Genomic DNA, 14960 nt, shown 5'->3' with positions numbered 1-14960 from the left:
ATGAAGGCGCACTCCAGACTCCAGAATGTCACACTTTCCTTTTTAGTTTGTCTGACAAAAGATGTCACATTTCTTTTTTTAGAAAAAGTTCTCTCACATTAATATAAATATATTATTTTCTCTTTCCACTTAATACACAAAACAACACCTCCTAAAATCTCGTGCTAATCTCCAAGTGTGACATCTAGTAGGACGGAGGGAGTACTACTTAATAGTTAATACACAAATTTTAATTGAAGACCTTTTTCGTCACATGTAGGGTTGGGGAATTATACCGAAATACCGGACTTACCGTACCTAAAAAATACCGAAAATACCAATTTTTCGGTATACCGTAGTTTTCAATACGGTACGATACCGTACCGAAAGATTCCGTAGGGTAACGGCATTAGATTTCCTATACCGCGGTATACCACGGTATACCGAATCGTAGATATATACCGACACTTCGGTATACCGTGGCATACCGGTATACCGATTGATTATTGCATATATAAACATATATTTATAGGGGTGATGTATTCATTTTCAACATGTAAAACATTTGTTATCTATTGGATCTTGTGATCTAACGGTTAGATTAATGTCACGTGTCATCTAATAAAGTAGATTATTAGTCTAATAATGTAACTTAGCTAATAATGTACAATTTTAGTAAAATAATGTAGCATTTTAGTGTAATAATGTAACTTGACTAATAATATAATATGTAGTTTATCACAACCATCAAATCGAATGATCCAAAGGCTGTGATCTGTTTGATGTTTAACACTAAGGAGGTAGTAGGACCTTAACATTCACATATATATATTTATGTTATATTTATACTAAAATTTAAAAAGAATTACTGTATGAATAAGATTTGATGTGGTGAAGTTTAATTGTTTTGGACTTTTTGAAGTAGTTGAACACTAGAATTGTTTTTTTGAATATTTTGGGTATAATAGATTTTTTTCAGGAATAACGGTATGTTGTGCCACATTTCGGTATACCGAAAACACGGTATGATAACGGTATAAAAAACTACCTTACCGAATTTTCGGTATACAAAAAAATTTGATACGGTATCGGTATTGTGTTTTGTCATATCGGAACTTTCGGTACGGTATATAGTATGACACTCACAATACGGTATACAGTACCAAACCACCCGTAGTCACGTGTGCATGCAGGCCAGCATATATATATATATATAAAGTTGTATTAGTACTTTGTGCATATTCGGATTACGAAAAAACAAGCGAAATATTAAAAATTCCAGAGGCTGCAAAAATGAATGAAAAAATTGAAGCTGAAGATTCCCCCAATCGCGACTCTGAGAAAATAGGTGAACATCTTCTCTCCCGTCTTGTGAATTTGTGACTTAAATTTTTGGGGGTTTAGGGTTTAATTTGTGAATTTTGTTGGCTGTAGTATCGGATGATGAAGAGATTGATTACAGCACGAAGCCCGAATTTTACGACCCAAAATTGGATGAGAAGAACGAATCATGGGCTGAGAAACAAAGAGGAGGCCGAACCTCCGACGCTGTGCTGAGCTGCCCTGCTTGTTTCACTACCCTCTCTTTGGATTGCCAGAGGTATTCTTCTCTTCTCATTCCAGTTTCCGATTAGATTGGGGAAACTGAAACCCTTACTTATTCTTTGTTGATTCTGTAGTAATTAATCTCCGTTAGTTATGTTCCCATTTTGTTGCTGCCTTAGTTGTAAATTGATCCAATGTAGGTTAGAATTAAAGAAACATGAAGTAGGTGAATCGGCTCAATTTCTCTTGAGCTTTGTGGACATTGTTGAAGAGTTCATAAATATGAAGGCCTCCAATCCCCTTATGCTTGATTCTAATAATGGCTGCTTAGGCTATTGCCACTGATTCTAATAATGCTTGAAATAAATATAAACCAAATTATTCTCATCAACCCTTGCAAATGAAATTATGAGTTATCATTCCAACTGGAGTATTCGTGATATAGCACATGTTCATCATTACATTGATGTTGTTGATCAACAAAGTGTTTGCAACTTAAAAGGGACGAGGATTGCATCTAAAGAGTTTTCTATCTCTTCAAATCCAGAAACTCCCTTATCTGAAAATCCAAGTACTTCTCAGTTCTCGGCCTATTGGCAGAGGCAAGGCAAAACGAAAAGGAAAATGTAAGAAAACACAATCTGATTCTGCCAATAAAGTATTAGCTGCGGAAATTCATGCATGGAGGTTAGCCTTAGATTATGAGGTTGAGCTAGAGAAGGCTCAACTGGAGTTAGAACGTGAAAAGATACAAAGAAATGATATGAAGATGAAAGAGAAAATGTTGATTAGTTGTTGGAGAAAGATCACTTATCTCCACTGGATGTAAAGATAAAATGCAAACTAATGGAAATTATATTTGAAAAATAAATGTATTATTTGCTTTGTATGACTTTAGTTTTGTGTATTTTCCAATGTAATATTAGCTTGTGACTTTATGTAACACTATGACTTATTTTTTACCATTTGGTTCGTCTCCCAAAAATCCGATCAGCACATGCTTCTACTAACCATCGGACTTGTGAATTTCTGCATCAACACTGGACTCATGTATGCATAATCAGGTTATATCTACTCTTGGATTATTAACTTACATTCTGTTAATGCAGGCACGACAAGTACGTAACCCAATACCGAGCTGTTTTTGTTGTCAACTGTAGAATAAAGGAGGAAGTGCCAAAACCAGGAAGCAGACGAAAGAGGAACACAAGAAATTCTCAAGCTGTAACAGATCAAACCGGTGCAGCTGAGACAATTAAACGCGTCTGCTGTGCAATTTGCTCAACAGATGTGGGTGTTATTGACGAGGATGAGATCTATCATTTCTTGAATGTTATTCCCAGCGAAGCATGACTTTTGCCTTTTGAATATCTACTAAGGTTCTCTTGCACTATTAGATGAAACAGAGCGGTTCTAAAGTATACAGAGAATTATTTACTTCAGTATTTGAATGAATAGAAGAAAATTATATGGAATTTTGCTAGCTGATTAGGTACACACATCCATAGCATAAAACATGAATATGATCGGAAACTGCCATCCCAAAACAACAATATCATTTTAACTCTCTGTGCTCCTATCAAACCATCTACTGCTCAATACGTTTTTAAAGCAGAACCAAATGTAAGAATGGCAAGTACCAAGTTGTTACAATCTAAAACACAATCACTTTGAGGGGGGCAAATGCTTCAACTTTGCTTGTAATATAGCCCCCGCTTCATCTGCTATACTTCTCTTTTTTGCGGCCACCTGCATTTAGTTTCAGTTATGACCAAGATACCGATTGCATACAGTGGTAATAGGCTTCGTATTGCTCACCTGTAGTATGAAATCTACAGTCTTAACACAATATGTTTTGTGACTTAAGCTTTGTTTTGATTTTGATTTCAGAGTATTCGTATTATCGTATACTCCCTCCGTCCGCGAATAGGAGTCCCGTTTTTCTATTTTAGTCTGTCCGCGAATAGGAGTCTCGGTTTACTTTTACCATAAAAATGGTAATAAGGTCTCACCTTCCACTAACTCATTCCACTCACATTTCATTTAAAACTAATATATACAAGTGAGACTCATATTCCACTAATTTTTTTCCACCCACTTTTCTTAACATTTCTTAAAACTCATGTCGCCTATGAATGAGACTCCTAATGGTGGACAGAGGGAGGACCATTTTAAGTCTCAGTGCTCCATGTAATTTACAATCTTAATGAATGAAATTGGCACACTGGAGTTGATTATGCAAAAGGTCAGAGAAGAGGAGAATTAGTAGCATGAGCATATGAGACAATGTTCATGTCCTTCAAATTTCAAAGTGGCATGGCGAGGATTAGGCGAACGACAAGAGCGACGTCGGACCAAGTTATATGGAAAGAAAACTGAACCGGTTGGATCAGTTAGCAAATGTCGTTGCCACTTGATCAAGTCGATCTCGCTTTATCTCGTTTACCCACCAAAGTAATTTATAACTCCCAATTTTGCACTGCTTTAACAGTAAAGCAGTAAGTTCGGGGTCAATCCCACAGAGAAGTTGGTGTATCAAGTGTGTGAATAGTGAACAGGGGTTGGCTGCTGCCACGCTTTAACTTGAAAGTTTTTAACTACTGATTTTACTCTAGACAGAATTAAACTGATTAATTTGAACAATGTAAATTTAACTACTGGATCAAGTGCATCATAACGACATTGAAACTAAAGTAGTAAATGCGAGGATGAAAACGGAAACAACTTCGATTAAACTAAGCTAACACTCTGGAAATTACGAAAGCAAGTAAAACCGAGAAGAGCCTCGGCGGGAAACTTAAGACTTCGCCGACAGATAACAAGTATTCTGCCGCGCTTCTTCAGTCCCTTTCTAACTAAACATTATTTTATCTAAGCTAAGCTAAGCTATTCTAGAGAACTGAACTAAGCTAGATAACTAAGCTAAACTAGACGGAAAGTAAAAGATCGGATCTCTTTCATGTGGTGGCACATTCTCTATTTATAGGCTCGGCACGACCTCCAGCTGGATAACGATCTTGGCAGGGTATATTCGCTCATGCTGAGAGTGAGCGACTCATTGATTGCTACGTGCTCTTCTAGAACGACGACGCTTTTCAGTAACAAATTCGTGACTTAGCTCTGTCCTTGCGTCTCATATATCAGCACGTGTCCCCTTCTAGAACTTTGTCCTTGATAACAGAATGTTGCGCACCATCCAGCTCATAGCCTCGCGTGTCCTTCTTCTGACATCCAGTGGTCCCCTCCTTAACTGCTTGATTACTCCCCTTGATCAACTTCCCCTGAAATCTGGTCTTTTTCGCCTATTGTACTCGCTTGATCAGTTTGGTCTTGTTGCTTTGGTCAAACGGCATTCCTGCATATTTAACACTTGCTTTGCGCGATAAACCGATCAAGTAGAGTACATTTTACCCTTAAATCGATGCATGAATTGAGCCTTATCAAGGCACATTTCCCATCACTTTGAAATTTCTACCTTACCGACTAATCTTTGGGTTTCATGTCGAGAGAATGTCCTTAAGGTGATATTTCATGAGTAAGATGTACACTCCCCTAGCTTCTTCTCCTAAATTTCTTATGCATGAAACACAATAATTGGAAGTTGATTACTCAAAATGGACAAGCAAGAGAAGTTGCTAATTACAAAATATGAGGTAAAAGTGGCATCTTATTTATAGAAAAACAAGGTCAATTAAAGAAAAAAGGACAAAATATTAAGAGCTGTCTTCCAACCACGTATCTTGAGTAATTTCTCACTTCTACGGCCGAGGATATCAATAAACAGATATTAGGAGTAACATCTAAAAAATGATGTGAGAAGTTTCAGAACACATACCTCGAGAAGTTGGTCATAATTCGACTTGAGCAGAGCAATTTTACGCTCACAATAATCTTTGCCTTCTACCATAGTTTTCTGCTTAGATTGAAACATCAGACTTAGGACTTCAATCAACAAAATTATTTTAAGTTGGGGATTTATCTCAAGAAATATGCAAGGCTAGATGATATGAAAGAGCACAAATTGTATCGGCAGACTAACAGGTTAGGATAAGGGTGAGACTAGAGAAGAGTCTACTACTTCTTGAAGCAAGCATAAAGATCTAGACCAACTTCACAGAATCTTAGCTATTTTACTATATAAAGACCAGCATCTTATAATTTTTAAACACTGAAGGCATTATAGTCTGTGTGTTAACCTATGTGACTTTTAGAAATACTTTGAGGTTGGTACAGTAAATTCATGCTTTCCTATTGTGAACATATTGACATAATGTCATGGCTAAACATGGTGGAAAAGAGAAACATGGATTATAATGGGATGAGAATATCAACTAAAAGAAGCAGCATCTCTGGCTTTATAAGTAAAGGAGCATGCCATGCATCATCAAGAGTTAGAGTTTACACAATAATCTCAAGAAAGTTGTTATTTGCCACCCTTTCTAACCTCACTATAAGACATATATACTCAAAACTGAACAAGAGTCCCTATTATGCAGTATCCTATTAAATTTGTTCAGAAACGTTAGCTTATCCAACCCAAAAGGCCGCATTGCCTTTGTGCCGTTAAATCCCCACATTGTTCTTCTACCATTCCCCAAGACTAACAACTTAAGATTCACACATGTATCATAATTCATACATATAGAAGTGGGAGACTGAGTTCAACTTTCCAGCTATAAACACACAATCAAGCCTTCTGTACACAAAACTTTCACATTTACATATACCTGTGTCTGGATTATGTAGCACACCAGAGACAACTCACAACCTCAAAGAAAAACAAATAAAGCCCCCATAAATTCAGCAAACCAACATCATATTCAAGTCTCAAGAGATCCACCACTACGAAAACCGAGCTGTGATATGCAAGACATGCTAACTAATCAACTGCAAAACAAAAGCTAGGGCTCGAGACACAATTCTACCTTCCAAAAAATTAAAAACAATACACAAGGTTACATTGAAGTGAATCGCGAATAGATAGTGAATATTTGCGGCGCTAACCTCGATGAAATAACCGGTCCCGACGTCCACTAAGACCTTCTCCACATCATCCAACTTTCCCGGCACGTAAAGCGACGCCGTCAAGGGCACCAGCATCTTCTTCCCTGCCACATAAAATTAGATGAAGAAACCGTCAAACTCCATGTAAACTAGGAAACAGGAATAGATCGTGGAGTGCGGACCTCGGGGGTGGACAGAGAGGTCGTGGAGGGCGACGGAGGCGATCTCGAGGCGGGCATTGGCGGAGCGGATGTTGTTGAGACTGTCTTGGAGTAGATTGACGTCCATATCGACCTGCTCCTTCAAACCCCTCAGGTGCTCCACGCTCATCTTCTCCAACTCCATTCGCGGTGTCGCCGCCATTTTTCTCACCGCTGAGAATTCTACTCTACTTCTTCACTTCAATTCCACCTCTACTGGTAAACACTCCTAGAATCTACGTGTATTGCTAATATATTCTTAATTAGTAAATTTGAAAATAAGTAGCCCCTATAGCTCAGTGGTAGAGCGTCAGTCTTGTAAACTGAAGGTCTGTAGTTCGATCCTGCATGGGGGCAATTCTTTTCCTTTACGTCATTACATTATTTTCCTATCTTGTTATTCTCATTTCGATTTTTATTATTTTATTTTTCTGATAAAAAACAAGATGATTCTGCATACAATATCATGGGTTATTAGTTTTATTTATTAGTAGTATTTACTTTTATTAAACATTTGATTTTCTTCATCTGGTATATAAAATTAGGAAGAATATAGCTCTGTTTTTTACTTTTTTCGACGACCATATTATTTTTAAAGGAATTTATGTCATCAACTTTAATTTAATCACAAAACTTATTTCTGAAAATTAATAGTAATCGCATAAAATTTGTTTTTTCTAATCTTTGTGCAAGAAAAATTAAAATTCTCATTGTGCATTAAAGTATTCAAATCATCCGAGGATGACTCACTCCTAGGGCTGGGGAAAAATACCGAAAAAATGATATATCGCTCGTATCGTATTGAAAAATATCGAAAATTTATCAAATTTTCGGTATATCGTAATTTTCGATACGATACAATACCGTATCGTAAGTTTTTGATACGATAACGATATGAATTTTCTTGTACCGTGATATATCGTTTTATATCGAATATACGATATATATCAATATTTTCGGTATAACGAATTATATTGAAAATCAATACATATTGAATTATCGATATATACCATATATATCGAAATATATTGAAATTTCGATACAATATTGAAGTATCGATATTTGATATATCGTTCTGAACGGTATACCGAATTTCGGTACGATATATCAAAATATCGATAAGGTAATGATATCGATATTATCCATATCGAATGTTCGATATATCAAAATTCAATATATCTAAACTTTCGATACGATAACAATATGAAATTCTTTCATACCGATATTTTCGATACGATACACGATAAAAATCGTAAAAAATGGAAGCTGTGTTCATGCATTATTATACTATGAGAGATTAAAAGTTATACGTCAACTAAATATTAGTATGTGATTATGAAACGTCACAAATGTCTGAAATAAATTGATTTGTTCCACAAATCAAATTATGCACTAGCCATCGACGGATGCGGATGGGATATAGATCGACCCACCAACGAACCACGAGTACCACTGGATACATATTTTGCTAAACCATCACGGATTTGTATCGGGTCTTCTAGAGCTAGCATTAAACAAGAACCATCACGATTTGAAAATAATGTGGTACTAGTTGATAGGAAATTGGGCGAGGATCACAAGATTGAAAGAGTTTTGTATAAAAAGAGTGTTTTCGCCAATCAAAATTAGGTCAGAGCTGAAAATTAATATAGGAGATTAATGGTTGAACGATATTTATTGGTTGCATATAGTGAGAAGAAATGTTCGCTACTATTTTAATGAAAGAATTTTGAGTGTTTCAAAATATGGATACTCAAAGGAATCAACAATCGTACACTATAACAGATGATGTTATTTAATTTATACCTCCACTCTACGAGTTTCATTTTTATTTATTGTATTAATTTTTTTTTATAAGTATTCAACTCCGCGAGTTTCGTTTTCGTAATTAATGGATCATTATTCAATCACCATATACCCAATGATGTGATTGACAAAAATTAAAGTTAATTGAAATTTCAAAGTCATGATTAAAATGACCCCACCATTTTCAGCAGTTTGTAAGTTTATTGCTAGACCCTAGACTAGATGTGAACTGATTAATTATGCTTATAGTAATGTGTATCAATATTTAACCAAACCTTAGCTCAGTAGGCCATCCACCACGTTGTTCCTATACCGTTCCTATACCGTTCCTTAAATCACTATTTGAGGGCCCTACTGTACTTTTTTACTCCATTCCTTAACTAAGGAACGGAACCTGCAACCCTCCGTTTCTTAACCGTTCCTTAAATTACTATTCATTCAATTTCATTTTTTTTTATTTCCAACCCAATTCAATTTAAATAAACTCACTTTATTAAAAAACAAACACACTTTATTAAAAAACACACAACATTAAAAAAAAATTAAACTTTTAGAAAAATAAAAAGCACACAATTAAAATCCTAAAAAAATAAAAAGCACACAATTAAAATCCTAAAAAAATAAAAGTACACAATTTTAATAATTTCATCTGCCAAAATTTACCCAAATATGCACGTATACATGATGTCGACCATGTTTTCCATGAACCACGTACGAGCCGGGGCTTTGATGATGTTGAAGCGCGCTTGGAGAACTCCGAACGCCCTCTCCACATCCTTGCGAGCAGCCTCCTGCTTCTGCGCAAAAAGAGCCTGCTTTGGGTTCGCGGACCCACTGCACGTCTTCACGAAGGTAGGCCACTTCGGGTAGATGCCATCGGCGAGATAGTACCCCATTTTATAAAGCCGGTTGTTGGCGACGAAGTTGATGGCCGACGCTTTACCATCCAAAACTTCGGTCAAGAGGTCGGACTGGTGGAGCACGTTTACGTCGTTGTTCGACCCGGGGACCCCGAAGTACGCGTGCCAGATCCAAAGGCGGTAGTCGGCAACGGCCTCAAGTATAACGGTTGGGTGGGTGCCTTTGTGGCCGCTCGTGTAGGACCCCTTCCACGCCACCGGGCAATTCTTCCATTGCCAGTGCATGCAATCGACGCTGCCGAGCATCCCGGGGAATCCGTGCACTGTTTCGTGAAGGTCGAGCAGGAACTGACAACCGGTCGTGCTTGGCCTCCGGAGAAATTCGTCAGTGAAGGCTGCCCGGACGCCTTTGCAGAATTTGAGGCGGTTGGGGTGGCGCGGCTTCTTCGACCTCCCGTCGTCGATCTTCTTCAAGTGATTGTTGCAATATTTGACGCATTTGTTCAAAAGGATCCATTAGTTTGATTAAATTTGGGAGAAGGAAAGCAGAGTTGATTTGAGATGAAAATTGAGGTGGAAATAGAGAGGAATAGATGTGTGTTTGTGATTGAAATGAGTATGAAATAGGAGTATTTATAGAATAAATAAATAAAAAAATAAAAAAAAATACAAAGCGGATATAAAAAAACGGTCACATTACGGTTGCAAAAAATAATTTTTTTTTATTAAATTCGAATTTTTTTTAAAAAAAATTGAATTATTGCGTCACCGGGACGAAGCCCACTCGCGGGTCAGCGAGTGGGCTTCACGCGTCGAATGGGAGGCCGCCACGTCGTCTCGGCGCGTGGCGGAACGTTTCGTTCCGCGTTCCTCCGGAACGGAACGCGGCACGGCATAGGAACGGCATGGGCACGGAATGGCGACGGAACGAAGCCCGCAACGCGTGCCGCCGCGGAACCGTTCCGCCGGAACGGCATAGGAACCGCAACGGCACAGCGTTGCGGGTGCCCTTAGCAATGAGGCGCACTAAGGTGAGTCACGTCATCAGTTTTATCCTCCTACCCTCACCTGCAATGGGGTGCCCTAAGACGCGCTCTATATGATATACTATTGTTTTGTTAATTAATTTAAATGTTTTCAAATATGTAATGCAAACTAAATTAAAAAACACAACGATTAATTAAAAACCGGCGAAGTTTGCATTCATTAAACAAAAGTTACACGATTCAAGGCTAATATACGCAATTCCCAACTTCCAGCGCAGCTCATCGATTAACCCCCGGAGATATTCGGCTTCGGCGGGGTCCGTACACTTCTTGAGGGTGTTGTGCGTCTGCAACAACGTCTTCGCTATCGAGATTGTTGCCAACTGCTCGTACGCGGTGGCCGTCGGGTTCGGGGTCTGCAGCGGGACTGGGATCGGCAATGGGGCGGCGGCGGTCAAGGATGATGTCGTCGCCGCCTTCCCCTTGGCCTTCGCAGCCTTGACGCCTATGGGACGCAGGGAGGACATCGGTGTGTGCCGGAACTCTCAATGCCCCCGTACGTCCGGTTGAGGTCCACCGGACGAGTTCCGCTTTCGCTGCTCGTGTAACCACCAGCTTCGGTGGTCTTCGTCCTCTTTGTCGCCCCGGTGTGCAGAATCCCGCCTTGGAACTTCTGCTTGTCCCTCAAGAGCGCCCAGATGGCCTCGTGCTTGAACTCGCCGTACAGGGACTGGTACGACAACAATAATATTAAACGGTAATATTACCGTTTATATCGTTTATAACCGTTTTTTTAAATTTGAATTTAAAAAAAATAATTTTTTTTATTAAACGGTAATATTACCGTTTATATCCGTTTTTCTTTTTTTTCTTTTTTTACTCTATAAATACTCCTAATTCATCCTCATTTCACACACAACTACACATCTATTCTTCCTAAATCAACTTCATTTCCTCTCCAATTTTCATCTAACATCTCGTCACAAAATGTCCGGCGTTGGCAACTCCGGTGGTGGTGGCGGCTCCGGCGGGTGGGATCTCAACACGTTTAATGATTGGGAGACCATGTACAACACACTGGGTGGTTCCTGTTCGGCGACGCCGGGCACCCAGGGTTCGGCGACGCCGGGTGGGTACCAACCACCCACTTTTGACGTGGATGCATACGCACGTCCCTCCGCCCCGCGGTATTCGCAGGGATTATCCCAGATTCGGGAGGATTTCCCCGTTGAACCCACTCTGGGAGGAGGCCGAGGCGGGGGAGAAGGCCGAGGCGGGCGAAGCTATAGGGCGGAGTCGGAGGCGGGCGAGGAGGAGGAGGATCTAGGCCGGCATTCGTACAGCAACAACGAAACGATGGCAGTGTACAACGCCTGGATCACCGTCTCGTACGATCCCGTCGTCGGGAATCAACAACCCAACAAGTGCTTCTGGGAAAAGGTCACTGAGATCTACCACCAGATTAAGCCGAAAGGGTCCCGGAAGCGCACATATAAGATGTTCCACTCTCACTTTGGCCGAGTCGACAAACAAGTCAAAAAATTCCGTGGCATCTACTCGACCGAAGCGGCGCACTACCAAAGCGGAGCTTCGGGAGCCGACATTCTGAGGGCGGCTTTGTGCATCTACAACCAGGACACCGGTAAACAATTCAAATATGTTCATATTTGGCAGGTCGTCAAGGACGAGGAAAGGTGGGCTGGCGGTGTCCGCTCCAGCTCGGGCTCAACCTCAAAGCGCACGAAGCACACGGCGAGTGGCCAATACTCGTCTGGTGACGGGGGTGAGGGCAGTGGCGCACAAGAGGGTGCACCGCATGAGTTTGTGGGCACGGCCAGCGATGCCGCGATATCCAGCCATGGGCGCCGTCGGCCGCAAGGGACCAAGGCGGCGAAGGCGGCTAGAGCGAGGAAGGGCCGAGGCTAATCAAGCCAGGCGGCCTCGGGCTCGGGGGACGCTCGAACACCCTTATGGCGGTGTACATGACCGCCACAATGGCGGACACTTCCTGCTTCTCGCCCTCCCAATACCATGCCTGGTGGAACGGAATTGTGCATATGGCAGCACAACTTGGCCTTCCGCCTCCTATTGCACCTCCACCGCCTTCGGGGGATGATTCGCCGGCGGAGTAGTAGTTTTTTTATTTTCTTTAAATTTTTATTTTAAATTATGCAACGTTTAATTTTTTAGGATTTTAATTATGTGTTTTTTAATTTTTTTAAATTTTAAGTTGTAATTTTTTTATGTTGTGTGTTTTTTAATAAAGTGTGTTTGTTTTAATTGGATTGGGTTGGAAATAAAAATAAAAAATGAAATTGAATGAATAGTAATTTAAGGAACGGTAAAGGAACGGATAAGGAACGGAGGGTTGCAGGTTCCGTTCTTTAGTTAAGGAATGGAGTAAAAAAGTACAATGGGGGTCCGCAAATAGTAGTTTAAGGAAAGGTATAACAACAGCGTTGTGGATCGCCTTAGGCCACCCGCAACGCGTTACGAGGGTGGCCCGTATTTCGTTCCTGCGTGACGGAACCGGGGCGGGACGCGTTGCAGCGTCTCGTCCCGTCACCAGCCCGTCACTAGTCCCGTTCCGCCGTGACAAAAAGCGGGACGGCTCGCCACGGGCCGAGGAGACGTGGCGCGCTCCCAGGCCATGCGTGACGCCCTCTCGCCGTCCCGCGAGTGGGCATCGTCACGCTGACGCAATAATTTATTTTTTTTTAAATTCGGATTAAATAAAATAATAATAAAAAAATGTGAAACAGTAATATTACCGTTAATAGCCGTTTTTCCTTTTTTTATTTTTTATTTTTTTACTCTATAATACTCCTAATTCATCATCATTTCACACACAACTACACATCTATTCTTCTCAAATCATCTCCATTTCCTCTCCAATTTTCATCTAACATCTCATCACAAAATGTCCGGCGACGGAAACTCCGGGGCGGCTCCGGCTCGTGAGATCTCAACGCGTTCGGCGACTGGGAGATTATTACAACACAATGGGTGGTTCTGGTTCGTCGACGCCGGGCACCCAGGGTTCGTCGACGCCGGGGGTATCAACCACCCAATTTTGATATGGATGCATATACTCGTCCCTCCGCCCCGTGGTATTCGCAGGGAGTCTCCCAAATTCGGGAGGATTATCCGGTTCAACCCACTACGGAAGAAGGCCGAGGCGGGGGGAGTTCCAGCGTCTCGTACGATCCCATCATCGGGAATAGAAAAGTGCGAGTAACATGAGATGGAGGAAGTATAATACTTTATCCATTCATAAAAAAATTAAAAATAGACATTCTTCCCATCTTGGTCTCTCATAAAAAAGAGTAGTTTACTTCTATTAGTATTTTTTTTCCTCTAATGAGATAGAGTATCAATTTTCACTAACAATACTTCAATTAATTTATGAGATAGCTTGATATAATTGAATTGAAGGGTATTTATGCTTCCATTCTATTCACTTTTCCTCAGGAGCTACTACCATTCCATTCGCTAAAAAATATTCATCCATTCCATTTAGCCAAGGATAACCATCCCGTTATCCTTTTTTCTTATTTTACATTTTAACAAAATTCTACAACATATTACTATTTTATATTATACTAGTATTTAAATTCAATAACATCTCAAATTTATAATTTATAATAATAAAACTAATGTTTTATTGGATTTTATACTAATAAAACTAAATTTTTAAAATTATACTACACACAGTAGATGATTCTAAGCTGTGTTTCTTGATGATAGCGGATGCTGCTTTTCAGGGGTTGGGAATAGATGATTCTAAGTTGAGTTTGAGGAATCTGAGGTTAAGTAATCACAGTAGATGGAATCCGGAAGCTCTTGAAGTCTTGTGAAGCTCTTGAATATATTGATGCAACTGAAGTAAGATGCCACGAGGCTGGATTGCAGTTTCCAGTAGGATGTAAGGTTAATTTTTGCGGGATATTTACTAATTGCTGCGACTTCTTTGATCAGAGTGGCTGAGTTCTGGAAACAAGTCTTCAACTGCACATGTATATTACAATTGCTACCTTTAATTGATTGCACATTTCATTAAGCACACACACTCCCCATTACCCTAATCATTTCTTTATTTGTAAACTGACATAAAGGGCTTCTTCTATGTCAATCTACTTCTTCTATTATTCTGATTCTTTTTTCTGCTCCTGTCTTTCAAATTGTAATTAAAAGTTTTTCCTCTCTTACTAATGGAATATTATCCCTTAAGGCTTTAAGTTAATCATAGAATTCTGAGATTTTTAGACAACAGGAAAAATGTTAACAGTTTAGGGAGATTTCATATGCTGAATCTCATTTACAATGTTCATGCAAAATGTCTTTTTGCATTATTTGGTACTCCTACTACTTGTTTTTAGCAGATTTGCACATTTCATGGGACGCTTGTGTTCTATGCTGTATGTTTAGATTCGTCTCCTTGGAAACACATTGGCTTGGTCAGGGTGCAGTAAGTATGTGACACTTCATAATCTCCATAGTTTTGCTATTGATGTTTTAGTCATTGCTTTTGATTGTACTCCAGAAGATGATTATGTATGCCTTTGGAGAAACACTGAACA

The 14960-nt window shown here is 39.8% G+C and overlaps 2 protein-coding genes and 1 non-coding gene across 3 annotated transcripts; 2 read left to right on the top strand and 1 right to left on the bottom strand.

Moving 5' to 3' along the window:
* Positions 1 to 1223: 1223 nt before the first annotated feature.
* On the top strand, positions 1224 to 2999 carry LOC121794610 (E2F-associated phosphoprotein). Its single transcript, XM_042192856.1, has 3 exons — positions 1224 to 1327; positions 1414 to 1579; positions 2634 to 2999. The coding sequence occupies exons 1-3, from the start codon at positions 1273 to 1275 to the stop codon at positions 2875 to 2877; spliced, it is 465 nt and encodes a 154-aa protein (XP_042048790.1). The 5' UTR covers positions 1224 to 1272; the 3' UTR covers positions 2878 to 2999.
* Positions 3000 to 3029: 30 nt separating this feature from the next.
* LOC121794611 (probable prefoldin subunit 5) lies at positions 3030 to 6933 on the bottom strand. Its single transcript, XM_042192858.1, has 4 exons — positions 6711 to 6933; positions 6529 to 6632; positions 5360 to 5437; positions 3030 to 3273 (listed from the first exon to the last, which is right to left on the bottom strand). The coding sequence occupies exons 1-4, from the start codon at positions 6889 to 6891 to the stop codon at positions 3190 to 3192; spliced, it is 447 nt and encodes a 148-aa protein (XP_042048792.1). The 5' UTR covers positions 6892 to 6933; the 3' UTR covers positions 3030 to 3189.
* An 80-nt stretch (positions 6934 to 7013) lies between these two features.
* TRNAT-UGU lies at positions 7014 to 7085 on the top strand. Its single transcript has one exon. It is a non-coding gene; the product is annotated as a tRNA-Thr (tRNA).
* Positions 7086 to 14960: the final 7875 nt, after the last annotated feature.

This window comes from Salvia splendens, chromosome 3 (genome assembly GCF_004379255.2).
Source record: "Salvia splendens isolate huo1 chromosome 3, SspV2, whole genome shotgun sequence".
Classification (NCBI taxonomy): Eukaryota; Viridiplantae; Streptophyta; class Magnoliopsida; order Lamiales; family Lamiaceae; genus Salvia; species Salvia splendens.
Note: the sequence above shows the minus strand (reverse complement) of the source record. Positions and strands in the feature narration are given on the sequence as shown.

What these genes read in the sequence shown, in the direction of transcription:
- LOC121794611 (XM_042192858.1), bottom strand. Translation starts at nt 6,891, where the DNA reads ATGGCGGCGACACCGCGAATGGAGTTGGAGAAGATGAGCGTGGAGCAC. An exon ending in GGACCGGTTATTTCATCGAG is followed by an intron (nt 5,438 to 6,528) that starts GTTAGCGCCGCA and finishes CAATCTAAGCAG; the next exon opens with AAAACTATGGTAGAAGGCAA. An exon ending in ATTATGACCAACTTCTCGAG is followed by an intron (nt 3,274 to 5,359) that starts GTATGTGTTCTG and finishes AACTAAATGCAG; the next exon opens with GTGGCCGCAAAAAAGAGAAG.
- LOC121794610 (XM_042192856.1), top strand. Translation starts at nt 1,273, where the DNA reads ATGAATGAAAAAATTGAAGCTGAAGATTCCCCCAATCGCGACTCTGAG. An exon ending in TCGCGACTCTGAGAAAATAG is followed by an intron (nt 1,328 to 1,413) that starts GTGAACATCTTC and finishes TGTTGGCTGTAG; the next exon opens with TATCGGATGATGAAGAGATT. An exon ending in CTCTCTTTGGATTGCCAGAG is followed by an intron (nt 1,580 to 2,633) that starts GTATTCTTCTCT and finishes CTGTTAATGCAG; the next exon opens with GCACGACAAGTACGTAACCC.